The sequence below is a fragment of the Megalobrama amblycephala genome, linkage group LG9 (assembly GCF_018812025.1).
Source record: "Megalobrama amblycephala isolate DHTTF-2021 linkage group LG9, ASM1881202v1, whole genome shotgun sequence".
Classification (NCBI taxonomy): Eukaryota; Metazoa; Chordata; class Actinopteri; order Cypriniformes; family Xenocyprididae; genus Megalobrama; species Megalobrama amblycephala.
This window is the reverse complement of record NC_063052.1, coordinates 181,951-207,708: the sequence shown is the minus strand read 5'-3', so window position 1 is coordinate 207,708 and position 25,758 is coordinate 181,951. Positions and strand designations below refer to the sequence as shown.

The following is a 25,758-nucleotide window of genomic DNA, read 5'->3' as shown; positions in this document are numbered from 1 at the left end:
AGACGGCTGACACCACAGGTGCATCAGACAGATGCAGAGCTCATCTATGGAAATGTATACATTGACAGGATGCACATATTTCACAGCAATGAAGGATGGGTTTCCAGTGCCTTATTGATTCACTGTGACTTGCAAACAAACAATCACAGAACTGTAAGCATTCAGACTGCCATGCAAGCAAATATTAGTCCAGGTTAAGTGGTGAACACAGAGATGAACACTGGGAGTCTTCTAATGAGGCTGAACTGCTGAGCAGGCAAATGTGTTTATGTCCCAAGAAGCTTCCAAGAAACTCCAAAACAATGAAATTCAATGGTTCTTTTTGTAAATTGCATTTTAAATCCTTATAGCAGCAAGTATGAAAAAAAATTAAGCAATATATTCACTGATGGTTTTTACTTTTTAAGTGCTTTCGTGTACTGTAGTGATTTGAATCGCTTGGAAAATGTCTTTACCTGTAGTACAGAGTCTTTCACAAGTCCATCTTCATCGCTGGGAAACTATAGAATGGATTTTAAGGTTTGATTTCGATGCATTGTATGTAAATATCCATGATCTTGCGTGTTTTACTGAAACTAGTTAGTGAGCTGAATCATTCGGACTGAATCGCGAACCGATTCGGACCGTTTCGCTAACACGTCACGTAGGAGTGAATTCAGTTTAATTGGGACACTTAGTCATCTCAATGACAAAAAGTGTCCCAATCAACCTGAATTCACCTTTATGTATTTTTTAATTGATAAAGAACCGAGTGATTCATTCGCGATTCGCTGATTCTGATTCAAACAGCCGACGCGACTCACGACTTATTGTTGAAATATTGTCAGGAAGACAATGTTGTTGTACATTAATCTCCCTTGTCGTAAAAGGTTTTATCAGTAAGATTCAGAGTAATTTTACTGATCCTCCATAATGAAATTTCCTCAAATCATCTTGTATGAATTAAAATGAAAACTTCCAAAACAAAAGCACACATATAAATGAAAACAACTTTTTGTAGGCTATTTAAAATTGATTTGTGTTTAAAAATTAAAAATTGTACTTTGATTAGGCTAATATTTCCCCTAATGTAAATCAAAGTCACAAAAAAAACAAAAAAACAAACTGAAGTAAAGCATTCATTTAAAATATTTCAGGACATATCAAAAACTTTTACTTTAAAAATGACAACAAGAAATGTTGTTTCCAATGCCGTATTATTGGAAATAAAAGCTCATCCCTCCAAACGCGGTTCAGCTGCAGTGGGAGGAGTCTTATTCTAGGCAGCATCTGATTGGACAGGCATATATGCAGTGCAGGATGACTCATCAATATTTCTGGAACATTTTCCTGGGAAGAAAAAGACTTTAAAGACATTTTAAATGCATATATCTGCTGAAAGTTATTTTAAAATATTGGGGCTTACGAAGTCTAACTGTAAAGGTTTTAATATTTAATATCAAGCCACCATCAAATTATTTGTGTATGTTTTGTGCCCTTAACCTTTCCAAAGACTGAATAAACTGTTGTCAAAACGTCTGGCGCTCGACAGGCGAGCCACACAACAGGACACAAGTTTGCATAATTTCTCTTCATCACGCGCTCTGACAGAAGTATTTTCGGTTTCACACTTGAGATTGAGCACTTCGCTCAGAGATAGCGGTGACCTTCATCCTCGTATGTCGGCGTTCTTAATCTGCTCGCTGCATGTCGGGCGTCTCGCGGCGCAGCACCCCATCCATCCATCACACCATCCCGGAAAACACGTGCTGAGGCGTGAAGCTGGAACCCCAGATCCATGCCTCATCCTAATTTATTTATCTTTCTGAGAACTGCATCCTTGCCAAAATAAACAAAGTCACCCCGCGTCACCCCAATTTGCCAAGATTTCCAATTCCGAGTCTCCGTACGCATGTCAGAACGGTGAGCTTTGTGCATTTCTCACTGCACGATTTAATATTCATAACTGCTTAGGTCTTTTTCAGGTCTCTTAATTTTGCGATCCCGGCCTATCCATAAACCCAACCAGCCCTGTCTTTAAAACCCCAGGAGTCGAGCAACAGAGCAACAGTCTGTCCTGACTGATTTAAATGGGGCCGTTTCATAAAATAACCCTCTTATATATTGTGTGACTGTGACTTTAACAGTGCTCTCAAACATCACAAACACAGACTATATGCATCGCAATTCCATCTAATCAGCGCTGAACTTTGTTGCAGAATCGTTCGCTGTAATTGAAATGATTCATTGTGCTTCTGCTGAGAGAGCGGATGCTCTGATGTGTGTTTGCAGTAAAACGACTGATGTCTGTGTGCAGCCGCAGCAAAGACACTTTATAGCTTTGATCACAGATAGCCGAGGCCATCGCGGGGAATTTCAGGCGAGAGACCCTTTTACACTCCTCCATGTTAGTGAAGCAGAAGCATGCTGGGAAGTACAAATGCCCTGCTCAGTTTGAGCGAGAGATACTTCAGAGAAAGATAAACTTGACACCGTACCTTCTTATTGACTGTCAGAAAAACAGTTCTGAGAAAGACAAACATCCATCCTTAAAGGGTTAGTTCAGCCACAAATTAAAATTCTGTCATTTATTACTCACCCTCATGTCGTTCCACACCCGTAAGACCTTCGTTCATCTTCAGAACACAAATTAAGATATTTTTGACGAAATCCGATGGCTCAGTGAGGCCTGAGCAATGACATTTCCTCTCTCAAGATCCATTAATGTACTAAAAACATATTTAAATCAGGTCATGTGAGTACAGTGGTTCAATATTAATATTATAAAGCCACGAGAATATTTTTGGTGCACCAAACAAACAAAATAACGACTTATTTAGTGATGGCCGATTTCAAAACACTGCTTCAGGAAGCTTCAGAGCGTTATGAATCAGTGTGTCGAATCAGCGGTTCAGAGCGCCAAAGTCACGTGATTTCAGCAGTTTGACACACGATCCGAATCATGATTCGACACAAAAGATTCATAACGCTCCGAAGCTTCCTGAAGCAGTGTTTTGAAATCAGCCGTCACTAGATATTGTTGAATAAAGTGGTTATTTTTGTTTTGTTTTTGCGCACAAAAAGTATTCTCGTCTCTTCATATCATTAAGGTTGAAGCACTGCAGTCACATGACTGTTTTAATGATGTCTTTAGTTCCTTTCTGGACCTTGAAAGTGTTGATTATATTGCTGTCTATGGACGAGTCTCTTGGATTTCATCAAAAATATCTTAATTTGTGTTCTGAAGATGAATGAAGGTCTTGGAACGACGTGAGGGAGAGAATTTTCATTTTTGGGTGAACTAACCCTTTAAGTGTGCTTTCATTTTGATACCTGTAAAGTTTTACAGTAAAAGTAAGATGATGATTTGGTTTCTCAGTAGTTTAAATTCAGATTGAGTAGCAGCTAGACGTCCTCCATACAGACTTTCTAATGAACCCACAAAGAGAAATCTTGAACTAGAAACGGATCGACATATTGATCCATTATTTGTACAAATTAAACAAAACAAAAAAAAACATGGTGTGGTACAATATGTTGCTACAATGGCTGTGATCCAACATGGCTGCCCTTTACGTGCTGATTGGACAGGTTTCCCGGGGTTATGGATCAGGAACGGGCTGACAGATGGTGCGAGAGGAGCCGTTCTCCAGCGAAACCCACGGGGCCCATTTGATGGTCAGAAACCTCAGACCAGGGACCTGAAACTCTCTGGACTCACACCGGCCGTCCGTCTGCAGCCTGTGAAAGCTTCACATATGGAGCGCAGAGACAGATATAGTTCACTTCAGAGGTGTGAAGGAGAGAATAATAGGAGGATTTTCACTTTTGTGCTTTATATGTCGGCTTAAGTCGTGTGTAAAGCGGCACATACGAAACAGCCAAGATTGTTCTTGGAATTTAAACCAAGCATTGTTGCTTTTACTGTAATAATAATAAAAAACAATAATTAATTTTATTTATATTTTGGCACTTATATTAACTTGTGTTGTGTCAGTACAGTGATCTTGCTTTGACCAAGTTTCCGATGCGTTGGTTTGAGGCACTAACATTGGAAAAATAAATCAACATGCTCATTTGTGTCTCTGAACGCAGGTGTGCGGCTAAAAATTGCTTTTGCTTTGATCGAAAGGTTTCATTGAAGGCAGATCTTTATTCACATTGCGCTTCCGCTTGCTGTTTTCATCACAGAAAACCCACAAAGTCAAATGACTCAGCTGTTATATATGCTCTGGGCTTCATTACTGAAGCGCTCCACAGATCTGAGGAAGACTGCATCTGGAGTGTTTCTGGACTGACCTGTACTATGTAAAGCAGGCTTGTTCAGGACATGAAGGTTCACAGAAGCGTGAAGGCTGAGCCAAGAGTAAGGTCAGCATTTCAGCCGAACGCAAAGAAGAACTATAAACAACAAAAAACCTGCATTTACCTCATGAAAATCCCCCTCATTCTGTGATGGAAATGATGTGTTAAAGGGTTAGTTCACCCAAAAATGAAAATAATGTTATTAATTACTCTCCCTCATGTCGTTCCACACCCATAAGACCTTCATTCATCTTCAGAACACAAATTAAGATATTTTTGATGAAATCCGATGGCTCAGTGAGGCCTGCATAGCCAGCAATGACATTTCCTCTCTCAAGATCCATTAATGTACTAAAAACATACAAACCCGATTCCAAAAAAGTTGGGACACTGTACAAATTGTGAATAAAAAAGGAATGCAATAATTTAGAATCTCATAAGCTTATATTTTATTCACAATAGAATATAGATAACATATCAAATGTTGAAAGTGAGACATTTTGAAATGTCATGCCAAATATTGGCTCATTTTGGATTTCATGAGAGCTACACATTCCAAAAAAGTTGGGACAGGTAGCAATAAGAGGCCGGAAAAGTTAAATGTACATATAAGGAAGAGCTGGAGGACCAATTTGCAACTTATTAGGTCAACTGGCAACATGATTGGGTATAAAAAGAGCCTCTCAGAGTGGCAGTGTCTCTCAGAAGTCAAGATGGGCAGAGGATCACCAATTCCCCCAATGCTGCAGCGAAAAATAGTGGAGCAATATCAGAAAGGAGTTTCTCAGAGAAAAATTGCAAAGAATTTTAAGTTATCATCATCTACAGTGCATAATATCATCCAAAGATTCAGAGAATCTGGAACAATCTCTGTGCGTAAGGGTCAAGGCCGGAAAACCATACTGGATGCCCGTGATCTTCGGGCCCTTAGACGGCACTGCATCACATACAGGAATGCTGCTGTAATGGAAATCACAACATGGGCTCAGGAATACTTCCAGAAAACATTGTCGGTGAACACAATCCACCGTGCCATTCGCCGCTGCCGGCTAAAACTCTATAGGTCAAAACAGAAGCCATATCTAAACATGATCCAGAAGCGCAGGCGTTTTCTCTGGGCCAAGGCTCATTTAAAATGGACTGTGGCAAAGTGGAAAACTGTTCTGTGGTCAGATGAATCAAAATTTGAAGTTCTTTTTGGAAAACTGGGACACCATGTCATCCGGACTAAAGAGGACAAGGACAACCCAAGTTGTTATCAGCGCTCAGTTCAGAAGCCTGCATCTCTGATGGTATGGGGTTGCATGAGTGCGTGTGGCATGGGCAGCTTACACATCTGGAAAGGCACCATCAATGCTGAAAGGTATATCCAAGTTCTAGAACAACATATGCTCCCATCCAGACGTCGTCTCTTTCAGGGAAGACCTTGCATTTTCCAACATGACAATGCCAGACCACATACTGCATCAATTACAACATCATGACTGCGTAGAAGAAGGATCCGGGTACTGAAATGGCCAGCCTGCAGTCCAGATCTTTCACCCATAGAAAACATTTGGCGCATCATAAAGAGGAAGATGCGACAAAGAAGACCTAAGACAGTTGAGCAACTAGAAGCCTGTATTAGACAAGAATGGGACAACATTCCTATTCCTAAACTTGAGCAACTTGTCTCCTCAGTCCCCAGACGTTTGCAGACTGTTATAAAAAGAAGAGGGGATGCCACACAGTGGGAAACATGGCCTTGTCCCAACTTTTTTGAGATGTGTTGATGCCATGAAATTTAAAATCAACTTATTTTTCCCTTAAAATGATACATTTTCTCAGTTTAAACATTTGATATGTCATCTATGTTGTATTCTGAATAAAATATTGAAATTTAAAACTTCCACATCATTGCATTTTGGTTTTATTCACAATTTGTACAGTGTCCCAACTTTTTTGGAATTGGGTTTGTATTTAAATCAGTTCATGTGAGTACAGTGGTTCAATATTAATATTATAAAGCCACGAGAATATTTTTGGTGCACCAAAAAAACAAAATAACGACTTATATAGTGATGGCCGGATTCAAAACACTGCTTCAGGAAGCTTCGGAGCGTTATGAATCAGCGTGTCGAATCAGCGGTTCGGAGCGCGTGTCAAACCGCCAAACTGCTGAAATCACATGACTTTGGCGCTCCGAACCGCTGATTCGACACGCTGATTCATAACGCTCCGAAGCTTCCTGAAGCAGTGTTTTGAATCCGGCCATCACTATATAAGTCGTTATTTTGTTTTTTTGGTGCACCAAAAATATTCTCGTGGCTTTATAATATTAATATTGAACCACTGTACTCACATGAACTGATTTAAATATGTTTTTAGTACATTAATGGATCTTGAGAAAGGAAAGGTCATTGCTGGCTATGCAGGCCTCACTGAGCCATCGGATTTCATCAAAAATATCTTTATTTGTGTTCTGAAGATGAACGAAAGTCTTACGGGTGTGGAACGGCATGAGGGTGAGTAATTAATGACATTATTTTAATTTTTGGGTGAACTAACCCTTTAAACATTTTTGGAATAAAGTGTATACAAAATTTATTATACAAAATCAAAGCTGTACCAAAATTACAGTTCAGCTGGAAATGACACACAAAAATATGTGATTTTTGTATATAAATTATGAGCAGAAACACTGTGAAAACCAGCTCAGGCTTCATTTTATCTGGTAATGATCAAACTGATCATAAAGGTATCATTCTGTTTCATTCTTCAGCGTTTCAGACCTTCATTCAGGCAGATGTTTGACCTGTGGAGGATTTCAGAGATAAAGCTGCGCGTCTGAATCAGAGTCTGATGTTTTTCTGTGGCTATTTTTCTCCCTCTCTCCTAATAAATTGGTTTTACTCTGTTTGCTTGCAAATTACCCTTCCCTCCTCTCCTAATTTTCCAATTTGCTGTGTCATTTATGTGTAATTTGGGATCGCACTGGGCCATATTACTTTCACAAATAAGGTGATAGACTTTATTGAGGCACTTTAGAGAAAGAGTGTTCTGAACCAAAGCGCTAAAGAGACTCTGCTTTTTCAGAGACTGCTTCTTTTCTTTAAAGCTAATTGCATTCTCAGTTCAAGGAACCCCAAACCCACGCAAAATATAACTATGAGACATGAAAATAAAACCAATGCTAATTTGCCTACATGCAACATTTCTCAAACTAGATGAGTAGTTTGATGACAAACTTTGATGTTGGCTTGACAAAAAAATTTGAAATAACTTTCAAAAGCTTAAAATTCAAAGATTTTACTCAAAGAAGTCAATAAATGTTAATAACATGTTCTAGTACATTGCTAACATGTTTCTAGCATGATTTAACACATTGCTAGCATGTTTTAACATGTTGCTAACATGTTTTAATACAGCTTTAACAGGTTTCTAGCAGGATTTGCACATTTCTAACCTTTTTTAACATGTTTCTAGCACAATTTAACACATTGCTAAATGTTTTAACATGTTGCTAACAATTTATCATACCGTTAGCATGTTTTAACATTATGTAATATTGCTAACATGTTTTACCATATTGCTAGCATGACATAGCACATAGCTAGCATGATTTAACACATTTCTAGCATGATTTAGCATTTTACCAACATGTTTCTAACATGTTTTAACATGTCATTAACATGACTTAGTGCAGTGTTAGCGTTTCTACCATGATTGGCACATTGCTAACATTTTTTAACATTTTAGCATGTTTCTAACATGATTTAACACATTGTTAACATGTTTTAATATGTTGCTAACATGACTTAGCATGTTACCAGCATGTTTCTACCATGATTTACCACATAGCTAGCATGTTTAACATGTTGCTAGCATGATTTGGCACGTTTCTAGCATGTTTAACACGTTGCTAACATATTTTAACATTTTGCTAACATGGTTTGATATGTTGCTAGCATGTTTTAACATGTTGCAAGCATGGTTGGCATTGCTAACGTGTTTTAGCATGTTCCTAGCATGACTTGGCACATTGGTTTAACATGTTGCTAGCATTATTTAAAACATTGCTGATATGTTTTAGCATGTTGCATGGTTTATCATGTTGTTAGCATGAATTAGCACACTGCTAGCATGTTGTTAGACAGATAATGGTCATAGCTAGGGTTAGTAGGTCTGTATGTTGTGTTTGTCACTGCAGCACAGTAACAGAGGCATTAGCATGAGCTGCTGTACTGTATCAGACCTCTGAGGCTTGATGTTCGTGGTTCATTCAGTGTTCCTGACAGATGAAACAACACTGAACACGTCCTGAGAGTCTGACGGCTCCGTCACATTCACCTGTAAAGGTGTGCGATGCCCATCAGAACACTGTGAGCTCAGATCAGGTGCAGAATCATCATCTCTATTATCTCATTAACAGATCCTCAAACGGACAAGACGTAATTAAAGTGTCCGGTCGCGTCCAGTGAACAGCTTCAGGGATCCGTCAGTCATCTAGAGCTCAGATAAACTCTCTTGATCACATTCTTGCTCTCACGAGTTATAAAACGATAAAAAAAAGAAAGAAAATTCCCATTTCCAGCATATTTCAAATTATGCAATTGTATTCTGTCGTTTTTAATATTTTTGTAATAAAACACGATGTTCTTCTGTCTTGTTTTCCAGCACAAAACATTCTTAAATCAAGATACATTTACTGGAGAAGCAAAATGATGGGAAGAAATCATTAAAACGTTTGTGCTTAAAGGCACAATATGTAATTTTTCACCACTAGAGGTCGCTTATTCAAAACGAAGGCATAGCTTGATGCTGAGATTGAGCATGGAATCATGGGAGATGTTGTCTTCAACTCACAGCTGCTGGAAAAGAATCCAACGGGACTCGAGCAGATGCTCCTGGATGAGATTATTAACGTTACTGAAGCAGAGCGAGTGATGAGAGAGAGGAACGAGGCCGCGGGAGCGACCCCTGATGAGAGATGAGCGCGACGCACGGATCGAGAGCAGCGGGACTTTTATTATGCCACAGTCGCTGCTTCTGCCTCTTCCGGTCAGGCACGTGTGAGGTAATAAGTAGATCGATATTAGTCATGGTAAAACACGGTACTCGCAGTAAATCAAGAAAACGAAAATGATTTGTTTTCTGTCGATGAATGAACAGTTGCTCACCTGTCTGATAAAAACACATCATATATTAAAGCGTCTTTGGTGTTTCCATCGTTTCTACAAAATCAAACCAGAAACTGAGGGTAACGCAGGGATGATGTCATGGTTAAAACTGCTTATTTCTCTAGATTTAAACATTCTTGGAATAAGAATATTAGCTCTGGGATAATGTAAGTACACAAGTCAACAAAAAATATATTTACTTACATTATCCCAAATGTTCATTGTTCTAGTGGTGTTTGGACACTTTAATCCCAGAAATCTTACATATTGTGCCTTTAAAAGAACAACAAATATCCGTCAGTGGAGTCAGAAAAATAAATTAAAAATGTTTTTCTTAAGGAATAATTTTCTTAAGGATGTTTTTCTTAAGGGATCATTTTCTTAAGGATGTTTTTCTTAAGGGATCATGCTCATCCTTTAACGAAGCTTGAGTAATAAGCAGAATCTGAACCAATTACCAATAACTTCAACGCCATATAAAAATGACTGTGCCTCTCAAGAAGCGAAACGTGACCGTATTCTCACGCCTCGGTGTCCGTCCGTGTTCGCGCTGCACTGAGAGAGAAGAAGAGTAATGCTCCGGAGGGACGGATGCTCTCGTGAGGAGCAGACGGAGGGATTCATTTGGCCGGGGAGAGCGATGCCAAGGCAATCCATCTCTCCACAAATGTGCCAATTTCATCCATTCTCTGCACATTAGGCAGCGTCTCCTCTGGATTTTAAAGGTGATGATGCATGTGTGGAAAACACGGCTCTGATGTGGCACACGCGACTGTGTAATGAAACACAAATTTAGGTTAGGGACGAAAAGCATGGAGGACCAGACATGATTAACGGACTCCAACAAAGAACATTAGATTAAGAAAACCATAAATTAAGCTTTTCACTGTAAATTATACAATGATTTCTCTTTTTTTACTTCCTAAAATGATGCATTTACAGTATTTTACTATTATAAGGTGAGATTTACAGTTTTGCCCCATATATACTAAGGGAAACTACTAAAATGACAGTTGTGCTCTTGGAGACGGGCCCGTTTCTCCGGTGCATCATTATTCTGTAAATCAAGGCCTGTATCTGTAGGGAGAAGAGTATTTTCCAGCTCAACAGCTGAAGCACAACAGCGCAGTGGATGTGTTTGATAAAGCAGGTGCGCTGGCGTCGTCTGCTAACAGGGGATCTGAACTCAACGCCTCAGTGAGCACAACATCTGTTCAATCCCATGAAGCCACAGAGCTCTTCATCCCTGATCTTTAGCGGCAGCGAGCGTCTCGCAGTGTGGAGCTGATGCTGATGCTGACCTCCGGCTCTCCTGTAATCAGGGCATCGCATTTACAAGCACTAATTGGATGCATTTCCCGGCTCTTCCCAACCCTGAATGTCAGAGGTCAAGAAAGAGAGGAGACTGTGATGCAGAGGCCAAAGAGAGAGAGAGATTTCTCATTCTTTTTCATTAATACCTGAATATTAATTTTATAAGTTTGAACTTGAATAATGACTAAACTGACCAAGATCTTAGTCAGCTGTTCTGTCCGTCTTTGGACAATCCTCTAGTAGAAGATAGTAGTGTTTAAGGACATGCGCACACTGCCCTCTAGTGACACACACTGACACTGCAGCACACTAGAGGCATATATCTACTAATAAAAATTAAAATTAAATATAAAAGAGAAAATAATAAAATTAAAATTAAATACAAGATATATTAAGCTTTAAAAGACAAATTCAAAATTAAATGTTTATAAACAAATATGAAATGGGCCAGTGAAGGACAGAAATATTTACAGCTTAAATTTGTCTTTGCTATCATCAGATTTATGTTGGATTTAATTCCTCTTAAAGCTTGACAGACTCTGGTTACCATTTACTCACATTCATTAAATTGTTAAACAAGTGAGAATACTTTCATTGGTGAACTATCCTGTTTGTCGAGGTGGATTCAGCTCGTACCGTGATATCTACAAAAATCTCAAGAGAAAGAAGCACAAGACGGCAGGGATGTGGAATCAAGGTCTTTTTAAGAGTCATATTTACAAAAAGGCATTACAGCACAGATTATGAGCACTACTTCTAATCTTATTTACATTTACCTTTAAAAGCTCACTGCAGCGAAACTACAGCACAGACTGAGAAGATGAAGGAAAAATGAATAAAAGCCACACATGGTTATAATACAAGAATAAAATGTGAATGAATGCAAGAACACAGTGCTGGAAAACACGACGAGAGAGAAACGGAGTTCACTTCGACGTTCCACAAAGAGTCGTGAGACGATTCTGCGTTAGAATAAAAGAACATGTTTTAATTACAGAAGGTGCTCACTGATTAAATTCAGTTTAATAGTGGAAATTAACAGAGTTTCTGCAGGTCATGAAGGTAAATTTAAGACCAAGTAAAGAATTTAAGGAATATATTGAAGTGAACACGATATATTCTCTAAACGTAAATGTATGGTTTGGAAACACAGCCAACAACAGATATCCATTACTTTTTAATTCTTCAAAGAACGAAAGAAAGAAAGAAAGAAAAGCATGAATTGCTCTGCCATACCTTCTGATCACAAAGCAATAATATGATGTTCTTCTTCAGTGTTTCTGTCTTGTTTTCCAGCACAAATATCTAAACATTCTTAAATCAAGATTCATTTACTGGAGAAACAAAGTTACAAAATATGGAGTTTATAATTAAAATAATAACAAATATCTGTCTTGTTTTAAGCATAAACTCACTTCATTTTGCTCAGTTTTCACAGACTTCACTTTACATCTCCAGTAAATGTATCTTGATTTAAAGATGTTTAGATACTGGTTTTGGAAAACAGGATAAAAATACTGAGGAAGATATACATTTTTTTGCAGAGGATGAAAATTTAATTCCATGACTTTATGAATTTAAGATTTCTGCTCTGATTTAAGGCCTTAATTTGTATAACGGTGAATGAAATGAAAGACATTTTAAGACCTGCAGAAACCCTGATTGAATTTAAATTGAATTCAGCGCCACGGTTTCCTGTCAGTTCCAGTCGGAACACAAAGACGCACCTGCAGGTTTCTGATGCTGCGCAGGGCCTTCTCGTCCAGCTGACTCAGATCTACAGAGTCCATCTCACTGGCCAGCAGCTGAATGCACTGAAATCATGAAGAAGAAATCATGTCATGCAGACGCACAGACACAAGGTGCTTTACTCCACGAGCAGCAGCAATGATCACACACCTCTCCGTTTCCGAGCGGGACGCTGATGACGACGTCCTCTCCGGCGCCTGCAATAGGCGAGCCGTTGACGGACATGCTGTACACCTTCTCCCTGTGACGCGCTAGTCTCAGTCCTGGAGTCTTGGGCAATCTGACGGATGAAAGACATTAACACACTGGAGCTGCACGATTAATCGTTAAAAGATCACGATCTCCAATCAAACACCCATGTGATCTGATTAAACTCAATGTCTATTGAAGCTTTGACTTGTGTATTAAATTAATACAAAAAAAGTAATGAATATTCAGCGACACAATCAAAGCCACGCTGAGGCGTGTGTAAGTATTCACCTGGGGTCGAAGCGTGGCGTGATGAGCGGCGTGGAGCCGATGACTGACGACTCGAGGAGACTTCTAGCAGGAGTGATCAAAGGCTTTCTTGTGGACCTACGAACAAAACACAAACATGGATCTTCAGAAGAGCAAACCTCTGGACTTCTGGGAGGCAGCTGATCATATGGTACGTTTTCTTTACCTCTGGATGGTGTTGTTCTGTTTGCTGATGGAGAGCGCTCTGGCCTTCTTGGAGGTTGAAGGTGCTTTCTTTGATGCTTTCTTCTACATTAGACGCATTAAAGAGAGAAACACATGAAATGGGGTCCTTACAAGACCAGTATTATAAAGCACTTACTTTAACACAACTGACTGGTAAAGCATGGCACTTGTTTGATTCCTAGAGAATGCATGAACTGATCAAGTGTATATCTTGAATGCAGCGCAAGCTGATTTGGATAAAAGCGTCTGTTAAATGCATAAACATATAAGCTTGGATACGCTGCCTCAGATTTCCTACTCAGATGCTTAAGATGTGAAGCGCACATTTATTCACTGTTGGCATACAGTTTTGTGATGACAAATCTATGCTTTTCATGTGAATACAATAACTTAGACATGATTCGAACGCTCGTTAGGTAGATAACGAAGCCCATACTAATACAAACCTTCTTCACTGCAGACTTCAGGGGTGCCATGTTTTCATCCTCCGAGTTTGCACCGTTCTTAGCTTCTGTAAATGAGGTGAAAACGAGAAAATCAGCTTTGAAAACAGGTACATTTATACAAGTTAACAGAGGAAGCAAAATGCACCTTTTCCAGCAGGCTTGTGAATCGCATGATTCTCAGCAATAGCAAGCTCAACCTGAGCAGCTTCTTCCCTCACCTGAAGAGAGACGTTAAGATAGCAGTGATTGATTTGAAAACATTCAAAAACATGACTTTAAAGGGTTAGTTCACCCAAAAATGAAAATAATGTCATTAATTACTCACCCTCATGTCGTTCCACACCCGTAAGACCTTCATTAATCTTCAGAACAGAACAAATTAAGATATTTTGGATGAAATCCGATGGCTCAGTGAGGCCTGCATAGCCAGCAATGACATTTTCTCTCCCAAGATCCATTAATGTACTAAAAACATATTTAAATCAGTTCACGTGAGTACAGTGGTTCAATATTAATATTATAAAGCCACGAGAATATTTTTGGTGCGGCAAAAAAACAAAAACACTGATCAAATCAGTGATTCGGAGCGCCAAAGTCACATGATTTCAGCAGTTTAGCCGTTTGATAGGACATCTGAATCACTGATTCAATTTGTAAAGCTCTGAAGCAGTGTTTTGAAATCGGCCATCACTATATAAGTCGTTATTTTGGGTTTTTTGGTGCACCAAAAATATTCTCGTGGCTTTATAATATTAATATTGAACCACTGTACTCACATGACCTGATTTAAATATGTTTTTAGTACATTAATGGATCTTGAGAAAGGAAAGGTCGTTGCTGGCTATGCAGGCCTCACTGAGCCATCGGATTTCATCAAAAATATCTTAATTTGTGTTCTGAAGATGAATGAAGGTCTTACGGGTGTGGAACGACATGAGGGTGAGTAATTAATGACAGAATATTCATTTTTGGGTGAACTGACCCTTTAACTTGTTTAATGAGAGTACCTTTGAATCATCCACTGGGGACTTTGGCTTCTCTATATCTGAAGGTGAAAATGAGAATTCTGAGTCAGAATATCAAAGTGTAGTTATGCGATATTCTTCTTGCTATGATATGCATGCAGACCATAACTGAAAGACTACATTGATTATATAAAAGAGAAGCTGATCGTGTTTGGCACAACAGAGAGAATCACACTCTTACTGCAGTACTGGATCCAGTTCATCTTCCTCACCGCCATGGGCAGCTTGATCAGAGCCGTCTTATACAGATTATCCGCGTCCTTCAGCAGATTGTTCGTCTTCTCCTTCAGTCTTTCCACAATGGTGTGAACTGCAAACAAAGAACAAACATAAACCTTTCCAGTCTGAACATTATATAGACTTTATGTGATAAATGTGAGTTACCTTCGTCGTCAAAATCGAGCAGAAACGCTTCCAGTTTGGGCGTTTTGGGATTCTTCTTGGTTTTCGCATTCTGAGTGCGTTTTCTGGGAGCCATGTTGATCCTGAAACACAAACACTCATATATTGTAGTATGTATTATATATATATCCAGTTAATTAAAGCGTGTTTATGTTTGTCCTACCCTGATGACCGTGTTTATGTTTTCACGGAGAGTCTCTCAGAGAAAAGCAGCGGTAACGGAAGAGTCTTTTCAAATTTAATGCTGCTACGGCGCTGAGCCAATCAGCATGCAGCGTTGACTGTCGCTAGGTAAAAATGCTCCGCGTTCTGACCAATAAGACATCGCTTTTTTAAAATAAAAAATCTGCCCAATGGTTGAGTGTTTTACTGTCAAGGTTTAAGAAAGAAGAAAGCGGATTGGTGGATGATGATGCATTTTCCCGGAAGGAGCACATCTCACGTGTACTTTTAAGATGCGATGATTTTATACACTCACTCAGTGACATTATTTATGTTTTATCATATATATGGAGGAGTGTGATTATTATTATAGCTTTAAATAGATGCATTTGTGTTTGGATGTTTCTCAAACACTGATAATGTCCAGTTCAGCTTTATTATCAATGAACCAAGAGCTCAAAACATGCTTTAAGGTGTTGAAAGCGAATAAACTGGTTTGGGACAGTGGAATAGATGAATGTAAGCCTCTCTTGAGCTCTCTTGGAAATCTTGCAGTGCAGTTGAAGGCGTTGAAAAGCGTCCAGATTTCAAACACGCCTCTTTCCAGTTTCCCCAGTTTACACGAACGGCTTCACTACAAACTGTCTCTGGCGGTGGATGCGGTTCTGATGAAGCTAGCTGAGAAGATGTGAGTCCTGTTTGATTTTCATGTTAATGCACATAAAAATGCATCGTTTAACGGTGTGTTTGTTTTCAGGGATGTTCTCCAGCGTGTGCGAGACGCCGTCGGTCAACAGGTGTCTGCGGTGTTCCAGTTCTATGAGAAAAACGCAGACTCTCTTGACATCGCTGGTTGCGTCTCCAGATCAGCCGTCTGTCCCTCCGTCTCAGATATGTTAGAGTGGCTTCAGGATGCGGAACGCTACTACCGCCTGCAGTATCCTTTAAAGTCACCATGAAATCTAAATCAAGCCCCGCCCTACATTTGTTCTTGTTTGCAAAGCTGTTGCACTCGTCACAGTAGGGAAGAAAAGATGCAACTTCTGTTTTTATTAGCGCTGGGTAAAAAATATCGATTTCTTGATTTTAATCAATTCTCATTTTTACGAACCGATATCGATTCTTAAATCCCAAGAATCGATTAGTCTAGTCTGTTTTCAGTTGATGAATGAGCAGAATATGAAGCGCCTCCCATCCAATAAATCTCAATAATCTTTGTTACTTTTGATATGAAGCAAAGTCGCAGATTTCAAATGACGTCCATCTTATTATGAGATCAAAAATAAATACGCTTTGGCGCTGTTTAATGTGGCGTGACAGATCGCTTTAGCGCCTCAGTTAAAGAGAAGCATGTGATCATCCTCTCCTCCGGTTTAATACCAGTTACAGCGAAATAAACATCTGAAGGTATGTTAAAATATACAGTACAACTTACTGAAATCCGTATCATGTCTCGTGTAATCGCTCAATCAGTGCTTCAACCTCGGAAAGACGTCAATAAAACAGCTTCAATGTCACGTGACGTCACATTTACCTCAGAAAAACATATTCAGTGACCATAAACTCATTAGTCAACTAGAAAAGTGAACTCTAGAAAGCATCATTCTGATAAATATAGCTATGCACCGTTACATATTCATTATAATGTTCTTCAATATTGAATGCATGTTTGAATAAATCAGTTGTGACAGCCACGATTTAAATGTTTATATTTCAAAAAAACGAATTGGAGTAGAAATATGATTATGTAATTCTAAACTTTATTTATAATAAAAACATCATTGAGTGTAATTTAAGTGTTTGTGTATAAATAAGTTAATTTAACCTTCAATATTATAGTAGTACCAGGTGACTCTCATGTGTAGTTTACAGCATTAGTTGAGAGATTTTTTTTCCTCTAGAAAATTTGCCATGAACTGAAATGTGTGAATAGTAATTGAATTGTGAAAATTGTGTCAATACCCACCCTAGTTTTTATGCCGACGAAGTCCACTGTCGTTTTGTGTGTTTATATGTGATAGCTCACCTCTCTGTGAATTAGAAACATGCGATGAATTCCTCAATTCATCTGGTCAGATTAGTGCAGAGAAGGAACCTCCTGCAGTCGCTGACTCCCAGTGACCTTACGTTAATGGAAACAGCGCCAAAGAGATGGGAATCTCTACATTCAGCCAGCGGAGAGGAGAGAATCGCAGGTATTTGTCTTGTATTCACGATCAGATAAGGTTACACTCTTCGGCCCCATTTTCACCTGGTATTAACGTCCGTCTTGGGCGATCTGATTACACGTGGTTAGCTCTAAATACAGGTGTAAACAGGTCCAAATGTTTTTGGTCATAAGAGACACATTTGTATATTTTCATGGTGTATTTTTGTGTTTTAGATGCATTGTGTCAAGTATCGTTCTTCATGGAGACTGAATGAATGTCTGCTGTGATTATCAAGATCATGTCCACATTCGGGTTTTCTCAGTATCACAACGAAGGATGCTTTAATGGAGAGACAGTTTATTGCCTCTATACACATGATGGATCTGACTCCTGAATTAATTTTATTTTGCTAAATACATGCTTTGCATCAGCATCATTGTAAGAGCAGTGCTCTATTTTAATAAATGTGGTTATTTAATTTACGCTTTTTATTCTTTACATTGATGAAATGATGGCACTGTTGTTATTGAATGTCACATCACACATCCTTTTTATTCCTAAAATGGTTCAAATACACACATTTTCAATAAATAATGAAGTGAACACAGCAAACGTAAGAACAACAGCGTTGAGTTGTCACGAGTCTACAAAACACGATAAATAAATTATGATTTACAAAAAAACACTGCAAAATGGCCTATAGTTAATACTATTAGGCAAAAAAAAACAAATGAACACTTTAGTTTAGGGTCCAATTCTCACTATTAACTAGTTGCATATTGGCTGTTTATTAGTACTTATAAAGCACATATTAGTGCATGATCATATTCTACATCCCTTAATCAATACCTAAACTTAACAGCTACCTTACTAACTATTAATAAGCAGTAAATGAGGAGTTTATTGTAGTTAATAGTGAATGTGTTCCCCAAACTGAAGTGTGAACAAAATCAAATTAAGACGTAAAATCTAAATAAAGTACTCATGAATAGTACAGTACCTGAATAAACACCTCATATGAGAATATACAGTGATATGGAGAGAGACACACAATAATGGAAAGAAAATGTTTCTTGGACCCACTGCAAACTGACCTCTCAAACACTAGACCGTCTTTAATTAAAGGTGCGCTCGGTACATTTTTCCACAATAAAAAGTTTTACCCTAAAGAAATTAATAATGCTTTTAACATGAAAAATGATGGAAAAAAACTACTTAAAGCTGAAGCGTGTCTGTCTGTTTTTCAATGGTAAATCGTTAATTTTTCAATTCCGTTTATGCTAGTGGTGCGGAAATGACATTTTAAAGCTACAGCTTTAAAGGTGAAAGTGTCACCAAACAGAATTGCAAAGATTATTTTCAAACACACTCGTTTACCATTGCTCAGACAAACAGATAGTCCCACTCCAAACTCGCAGCATGGGTTGATCGAGGGTGCATTGAAGAACAAAGAACAAAAAAAAGTGGATTTCAATTGCATTTTTGTGCCGATGGTGATACAGAAATTACACTTTTAATATAAAGCTTTACAAACCTAAACATAAAAGTGCATCTAAACAAAAGCAAACCCAACAATATGCATATTAAAGACAACACAACGAAAGAGTCAACAGCAAAGAAATAAACGATAGGACTTCAAATGCCACAAAATGCATCCATCCATTGAAACAAAAAAAATACTGAGTGCACCTTTAATTATTGTCCCTGTTCACTTGTCTCGATCATACATACTCCTTAAGAGGAAGGGTGCTGCTGGTGATCGGCTTGGGCGGATCTGGAGCAGAAGGCCTGGAGTTAGCAAAGCTACGGCCTATGTACCCACGTCTGTACGCTCCTCTCTCCATGTGCGGGCAGGTGCTGCTCAACACCGCCCCGCTGATCATAAGAATCACAGCTGCCGCCCATCCCAGGTAAATAGCCTGACCCAGCTCTCGCTTGTGCTGGAGGGGAACGTTGGGGTTGTAGAAGTCCTGCACCACAGTGTTTGCTGTCCAGGAAACCGGCACTAGGACGCACAGGCCCGTCAGGATGAAGAGCACCCCACCGGACAGCGCTATGCCAGCCTTGGCATGGCGATCGTCTCCGGCGCAGGTGGTGCACTTCATTCCACAGCAAGAGACGGTGCAGGACAACCAGCCCAAGAAGATAGCGATGCACATCAGCGCCCGCGCCGCCTGGATGTCGGGCGGCAGAGCCAGCATGGAGTCGTAGGTCTTGCACTGCATGTGGCCGGTGGTCTGATAGATGCAGTTCATCCAGATCCCCTGCCAAACAATCTCAGAGGTCAGGATGTTGCTGCCTATGAAGGCCGTGACCTTCCACTGGGGAAGCGCGGTCACTGCTATAGCCATCACCCAACCCGTCACAGCGCAGGTGAAGCTGATCAACTGCATACCCGTGTTCACCATCTCACCACCCTCTGAGTACCACGCCTCCTCGGGCCACAACCTCGACGACACCTTTCCGCTTGCAGGTGGTCCGACTATGAATAATTGCCTCGGCCCTCCTTGCCCACAGAGGTCGGCACGTTTGCCAATCCTCAGCGAGAAGCGTCGCTTGGTCCTCCTTCAAAGCTCCTTGCCGGTTTTGTCGCAGATTTCTCAGAGCAAAGTTTTGTTCAGCTGCATTCCAGTCCGTCTTTGGGTCACGTTTGCCAATCCTCAGCGAGAAGCGTGGATCAGTCCTTCTAGAAGGTTCTTTGCCAGTTTTGTCTCAAATTTCTCAGACCAGAATTTTGTTTAGCTGCATTCTTGTCAATTTTATTGGTCTCGTCACATTTGCCAATCCTCAGCGAGAAGCGTCGCTCGGTCCTCCTTCAAAGCTCCTTGCCAGTTTTGTCTCAAATTTCTCAGAGCGAAATTTTCTTCAACTGCATTCCAGTCCGTCTTTTGGTCACGTTTGCCAATCCTCAGCAATTAGTTCTTCTAGAAAGTTCCTCTTGGTTTTGTCTTTCAAATTTTGTTCAGTGGTCACGTTTGTCAATCCGTCTCGGCCAGTCCTTCTTGAAAGTTCCTTGCCAGTTTTGTCTTTCAATTTTCTCAGAGCAAAGTTTTATTCTGCTTCATTCTGGTCCGTCTTTGTTCTCTCAGACAGTTGTGTTCACTTTCGCCTGGTCTTTCTTTGAGGTGATGAATAATTGAAGAACTCAGGGCACTGCTGCCACTTGTCTCAACTCACATTCATGGGATTGATTGAACTTCAATGAGAGGCTGCGTCCGGAGGGTAGAAGTTGGTCTGGCACCGCTGTAAAGTCTTCTCGGTAAAGAAAGATCTACTCTTATCGCAGGGACGTGTGTCTCTGTTGCCACCCAGTCCGGTGTTGCCTTACCCAAATGGGTCACGCCGATTGAATTTGATACCGTGACGTGGATGCAGTGGCTGTCAAAGATGCATTACTTCCAAGGACCCAACAAACGTCAAGCACAAGTCCTCCGTAAATTATCCAACAGAAAAGATGTTACACCTGTGAGGATAGTGAAGACGTTGTCCTGTTTCAAGATCTCTACGTTAGATGCTCTTTTCAAGAGCAGAAACAAAAAGGCTGCTGTGCTTCAGGCCACTTAGGCAAAGACAAAAGCAATCCCTCCCTGCAACAAGACCTTCACAGGTTGGTTGGTTGCGTTCAGAGTGGCGATCGCCTATTGGGCGGCCCGATCACCCTTACAGGTGTTTCAAGTGTGCCAGTTTTGAAACACAGCTAAGCAAAGCCACTCTCATCCTGAAAGGAAAGCAGCTGATGGAGGGATATAAAGGCAGATGGAGCGAGACAGAGGAGGGAGGGCGAGCGAATCAATTAACACAAAGACAATCTATGGGCCGTCAACAATACGCTCAAGCCTCTTGAAGGCCCGCCGCTAAAGAGTGCTTACCTTCATTTATGAGACTGTTTTGACAAAGAAGTGCGAGGCTCGTGAGGGTGTTTGGTTCTGTGGGCATTTCTGAGGGCTGACAGCAAAATCCTCACACTTTGCAATAGTACGCCAATTCATTTTGTTGTTTTAATGGACCACTTTCTCTCATAAATGCTCAGTATAACAGCATTTCAGGCTGAAGTGTGTAATTTACATGGCTGTGAAGTAGTAGGGATAAATTACAAAGGTACAAATAATCTAATTACAGCAATATAAGGTTACCTCGCAAGGTGATTAAAGAGGAAGTGATAGTGTTGTTGTTGTTTTTTTTGGGGGGGGGGGGGCGACTTGCATTTTAAAATAATTATTTGCTAAAAAGACTAATAAATGATTTCAAACTGGATCATTTTGCCCTTTTCCTTTGTTTCGTCCTGCTCCGTGTGCAGACATTAGTGTCTGTGGTGATGAATTAAATATTATGGGTACAAGATCCCTGGTTTAAGTTTCCTTTCTCTGCCTCTCCTTGGCAACAGTGGTCATGACAACAGCACAGGACACAGGAAATGAGAGAGCGGGACACAAAACAAAGAGCAGACGAAAGAGTGTCGGCCCACAGAGAAGCTCTAGTGTGGTTTAACAATCATACAAGGATGCAGCTTTTGAACAGGCAAGCTGTGCACTGAAGAAATGTGAGCGCAGTAATATCAACAGCTGATCTGTGATGATCAGTATCCAATAACTGAACGCAATTCTCTTGTTGAAAAAAACAAATCTTCTTTTCAAAGCTTTATGACTTACTTTCTTGTAACACAAAATTTTTTTTAAATCAAAACACCCAAGCTGCTCTTTACCACAGTGAGAAATAAATGCTGATTTTCAGAAGTATTTAAGGTTACACTTTATCTTAAGGTGTCCTTGATACAGTGAAATTATACATTTGAGTAATATTACTTAATGTGTACTTACTAAAGGCTTGAATTTAGGATTTACTGCTATTACATGTAACAAATGTAACTAGTTGATTGTTATTACTACAGTATATGTAACATAACTAGTTTACTGTTATTATGTACGTGTAACAAATGTAGCACATTTAATGTTATTACTACAGTATATGCAACATATGTAACTATTTTACTGTTATTACTACAGTACGTCTAACAAATTTAGCACATTTAACATTACTACAGTTCATGAAACAAATTTACTGTTATTAATTACTGTTATCAAATATAGCATGTTAAATGTTATTGCTACAGTACATGTAACAAGTTTTCTGTTATTACTACAGTATATGCAACATATGTAACTAGTTTACTGTTACTACAGTACATGTAACAAATGTACCACATTTAATGTTATTACTACAGTACATGTAACAAATGTAGCACATTTAATGTTATTACTACGGTACATGTAACAAATGTAACAAGGTTAATGTTATTACTACAGTATATGTAACTAGTTTACTGTTACTACAGTACATGTAACAAATGTAGCGCATTTAATGTTATTACTACAGTACATGTAACAAATGTAGCACATTTAATGTTATTACTACGGTACATGTAACAAATGTAACAAGGTTAATGTTATTACTACAGTATATGTAACAGTTTACTGTTACTACAGTACATGTAACAAATGTAGCGCATTTAATGTTATTACTACAGTACATGTAACTAGTTTACTGTTACTACAGTACATGTAACAAATGTAGCACATTTAATATTACTACAGTATATGCAACATATGTAACTATTTTACTGTTATTACTACAGTACATCTAACAAATTTAGCACATTTAATATTACTACAGTTCATGAAACAAATTTACTGTTATTAATTACTGTTAAATATAGCATGTTAAATGTTATTGCTACAGTACATGTAACAAGTTTTCTGTTGTTACTACAGTATATGTAACATATGTAACTAGTTTACTGTTACTACAGTACATGTAACAAATGTAGCGCATTTAATGTTATTACTACAGTACATGTTACAAATGTAGCACATTTAATGTTATTACTACGGTACATGTAACAAATGTAACAAGGTTAATGTTATTACTACAGTATATGTAACTAGTTTACTGTTACTACAGTACATGTAACAAATGTAGCGCATTTAATGTTATTACTACAGTACATGTAACTAGTTTACTGTTACTACAGTACATGTAACAAATGTAGCACATTTAATATTACTACAGTATATGCAACATATGTAACTATTTTACTGTTATTACTACAGTACATCTAACAAATTTAGCACATTTAATATTACTACAGTTCATGAAACAAATTTACTGTTATTAATTACTGTTAAATATAGCATGTTAAATGTTATTGCTACAGTACATGTAACAAGTTTTCTGTTGTTACTACAGTATATGTAACATATGTAACTAGTTTACTGTTACTACAGTACATGTAACAAATGTAGCGCATTTAATGTTATTACTACAGTACATGTTACAAATGTAACGCATTTAATGTTATTACTACGTTACATGTAACAAATGTAACAAGGTTAATGTTATTACTACAGTATATGTAACTAGTTTAGTTATTACAGTACATGTAACAAATGTAGTGCATTTAATGTTATTACTACAGTACTTGTAACAAATGTAGCACATTTAATGTTATTACTACGGTACATGTAACAAATGTAGCGCATTTAATGTTATTACTACGGTACATGTAACAAATGTAACAAGGTTAATGTTATTACTACAGTATATGTAACTAGTTTAGTTATTACAGTACATGTAACAAATGTAGCGCATTTAATGTTATTACTACAGTACATGTAACAGATGTAGCACATTTAATGTTATTACTACGGTACATGTAATAAATGTAGCGCATTTAATGTTATTACTACGGTACATGTAACAAATGTAACAAGGTTAATGTTATTACTACAGTATATGTAACTAGTTTACTGTTACTACAGTACATGTAACAAATGTAGCGCATTAAATGTTATTACTACGGTACATGTAACAAATGTAACAAGGTTAATGTTATTACTACAGTATATGTAACTAGTTTACTGTTACTACAGTACATGTAACAAATGTAGCACATTTAATGTTATTACTACGGTACATGTAACAAATGTAGCACATTTAATGTTATTACTACAGTACGTGTAACAAATGTAGCGCATTTAATGTTATTACTACAGTACGTGTAACAAATGTAGCGCATTTAATGTTATTACTACAGTACATGTAACAAAGTTAATGTTATTACTACAGTATATGTAACTAGTTTACTGTTACTACAGTGCATGTAACATTTAATATTACTACAGTACATGTAACAGTACAAGTTTACGAATATTACAAGTACATGTAACAAGTTTAATGTCATTACTACAGTATATGTAACTAGTTTACTGTTATTACTACAGTACATGTAACAAGTTTACGGTTATTACTACAGTAAATGTAACATATGTAACTAGTTTACTGTTATTACTACAGTATATGTAACAAATTAACAAGTTTACTGTTATTACATGTAACAAATGTAACAAGTTTACCGTTATTACTACAGTACATTTAACATATGTACCAAGGACACTATAAAATAAAGTGTCACTGAATTTAAAATGCTGGTCGGTTTCATTTATACATTAAGTACAAATGATTTTGTAATTTTAAGATAAAGCAAAGAAAACCATTTATGCTGGATAGTGCTGCATCACAACAGTAAGTTGTTTACCTTCTAGATATTAGTAGACAATGCCATCTAGTGGCTCTGAATTAAATTAATTTTTGTAAAATGTCCCTAAAAATCATTTAAATACAAAAGATATGATTTAAATCAACTGTACAATACATACTAACAAATAAAAAAAATAAAAAATAGACTTTGTAAGTAAGATAATTGAATAATGACAGGACACAGAGGTGTGTGTTATAGGCATAAAATACCAATTTATTACTTTGCACAATAACACAAATATTCCCTGCAGGCTAAAAAAAAAAAAAAAAAAAAAAAAAAAAAAAAAAAAAAAGGAAGGGAGATTTTTTTTTAAAAAATGTCACAAAGCAATACAGCAACTGACGGGGCACTGGATGGGAGAAGCTACAGGCGTTCCCCAGCAGGTCAAAGAAAAAGTGCCCACTATTGCTATTGGACAAAATCACACAGCTCAGAACACGAGAATAGAACAGCACAAAAAAGCTACACACCAGTAAGAGAAACAAAAAATTAAATTACAATACACATTTTTCAAATAACAAAGCCATATATATCAAATAGGAATTTAAAAAAAAAAAATCATGCTCTCTTTAAATCGGGGCAGAGAATGGCTTAAAAACAAAACAAGAGGTTAAAAGAGGTAATCCTTGTGCAGTGGACCCTCGAGGCCCACCACATGCAGAGAGGAGGCGCACGTGTGGAGGAGCCACCAGGGCGGCGCCACAGCACTGGAGAGCAGAGAGGGACCAGACAGGACTCCTAATTGGAAAGAAAGGGCGAGGAGGTCAGTCTTAGCGGCCCAGTGATTGA

General features: G+C 38.3%; 3 protein-coding genes and 1 long non-coding RNA gene across 4 annotated transcripts in view; 1 reads left to right on the top strand and 3 right to left on the bottom strand.

Moving 5' to 3' along the window:
- Nucleotides 1–613, bottom strand: part of LOC125274657 — a 100,705-nt gene extending 100,092 nt beyond the window's left edge. Inside the window, exon 1 of the long non-coding RNA XR_007186308.1 lies at nucleotides 456–613. This is a non-coding gene — a long non-coding RNA (uncharacterized LOC125274657). The remainder of the gene's footprint in view (nucleotides 1–455) is intronic.
- Nucleotides 614–11,442: 10,829 nt separating this feature from the next.
- cdca8 (cell division cycle associated 8) lies at nucleotides 11,443–15,362 on the bottom strand. Its single transcript, XM_048201035.1, has 11 exons — nucleotides 15,227–15,362; nucleotides 15,046–15,146; nucleotides 14,843–14,971; nucleotides 14,644–14,681; nucleotides 13,782–13,854; nucleotides 13,637–13,701; nucleotides 13,171–13,253; nucleotides 12,987–13,082; nucleotides 12,657–12,786; nucleotides 12,485–12,571; nucleotides 11,443–11,719 (listed from the first exon to the last, which is right to left on the bottom strand). The coding sequence occupies exons 2-11, from the start codon at nucleotides 15,137–15,139 to the stop codon at nucleotides 11,684–11,686; spliced, it is 831 nt and encodes a 276-aa protein (XP_048056992.1). The 5' UTR covers nucleotides 15,140–15,146; nucleotides 15,227–15,362; the 3' UTR covers nucleotides 11,443–11,683.
- A 109-nt stretch (nucleotides 15,363–15,471) lies between these two features.
- On the top strand, nucleotides 15,472–17,853 carry c19h1orf109 (c19h1orf109 homolog (H. sapiens)). The gene is made up of 4 exons (XM_048201038.1): nucleotides 15,472–15,913; nucleotides 15,983–16,162; nucleotides 17,302–17,420; nucleotides 17,609–17,853. Exons 1-4 carry the CDS (start codon nucleotides 15,609–15,611, stop codon nucleotides 17,647–17,649), a joined length of 645 nt encoding a protein of 214 aa, XP_048056995.1. The 5' UTR covers nucleotides 15,472–15,608; the 3' UTR covers nucleotides 17,650–17,853.
- An 852-nt stretch (nucleotides 17,854–18,705) lies between these two features.
- cldn35 (claudin 35) lies at nucleotides 18,706–19,830 on the bottom strand. Its single transcript, XM_048201036.1, has one exon. It carries the CDS (start codon nucleotides 19,781–19,783, stop codon nucleotides 19,097–19,099), a length of 687 nt encoding a protein of 228 aa, XP_048056993.1. The 5' UTR covers nucleotides 19,784–19,830; the 3' UTR covers nucleotides 18,706–19,096.
- Nucleotides 19,831–25,758: the final 5,928 nt, after the last annotated feature.

What these genes read in the sequence shown, in the direction of transcription:
- cdca8 (XM_048201035.1), bottom strand. Translation starts at nt 15,139, where the DNA reads ATGGCTCCCAGAAAACGCACTCAGAATGCGAAAACCAAGAAGAATCCC. An exon ending in TCCCGCTCGGAAACGGAGAG is followed by an intron (nt 12,572 to 12,656) that starts GTGTGTGATCAT and finishes TCATGATTTCAG; the next exon opens with TGCATTCAGCTGCTGGCCAG. An exon ending in GCAGCATCAGAAACCTGCAG is followed by an intron (nt 11,720 to 12,484) that starts GTGCGTCTTTGT and finishes ATTCTAACGCAG; the next exon opens with AATCGTCTCACGACTCTTTG.
- c19h1orf109 (XM_048201038.1), top strand. Translation starts at nt 15,609, where the DNA reads ATGCATTTGTGTTTGGATGTTTCTCAAACACTGATAATGTCCAGTTCA. An exon ending in ATGAAGCTAGCTGAGAAGAT is followed by an intron (nt 15,914 to 15,982) that starts GTGAGTCCTGTT and finishes GTTTGTTTTCAG; the next exon opens with GGATGTTCTCCAGCGTGTGC. An exon ending in CGGAGAGGAGAGAATCGCAG is followed by an intron (nt 17,421 to 17,608) that starts GTATTTGTCTTG and finishes TTTGTGTTTTAG; the next exon opens with ATGCATTGTGTCAAGTATCG.
- cldn35 (XM_048201036.1), bottom strand. Translation starts at nt 19,783, where the DNA reads ATGGTGAACACGGGTATGCAGTTGATCAGCTTCACCTGCGCTGTGACG.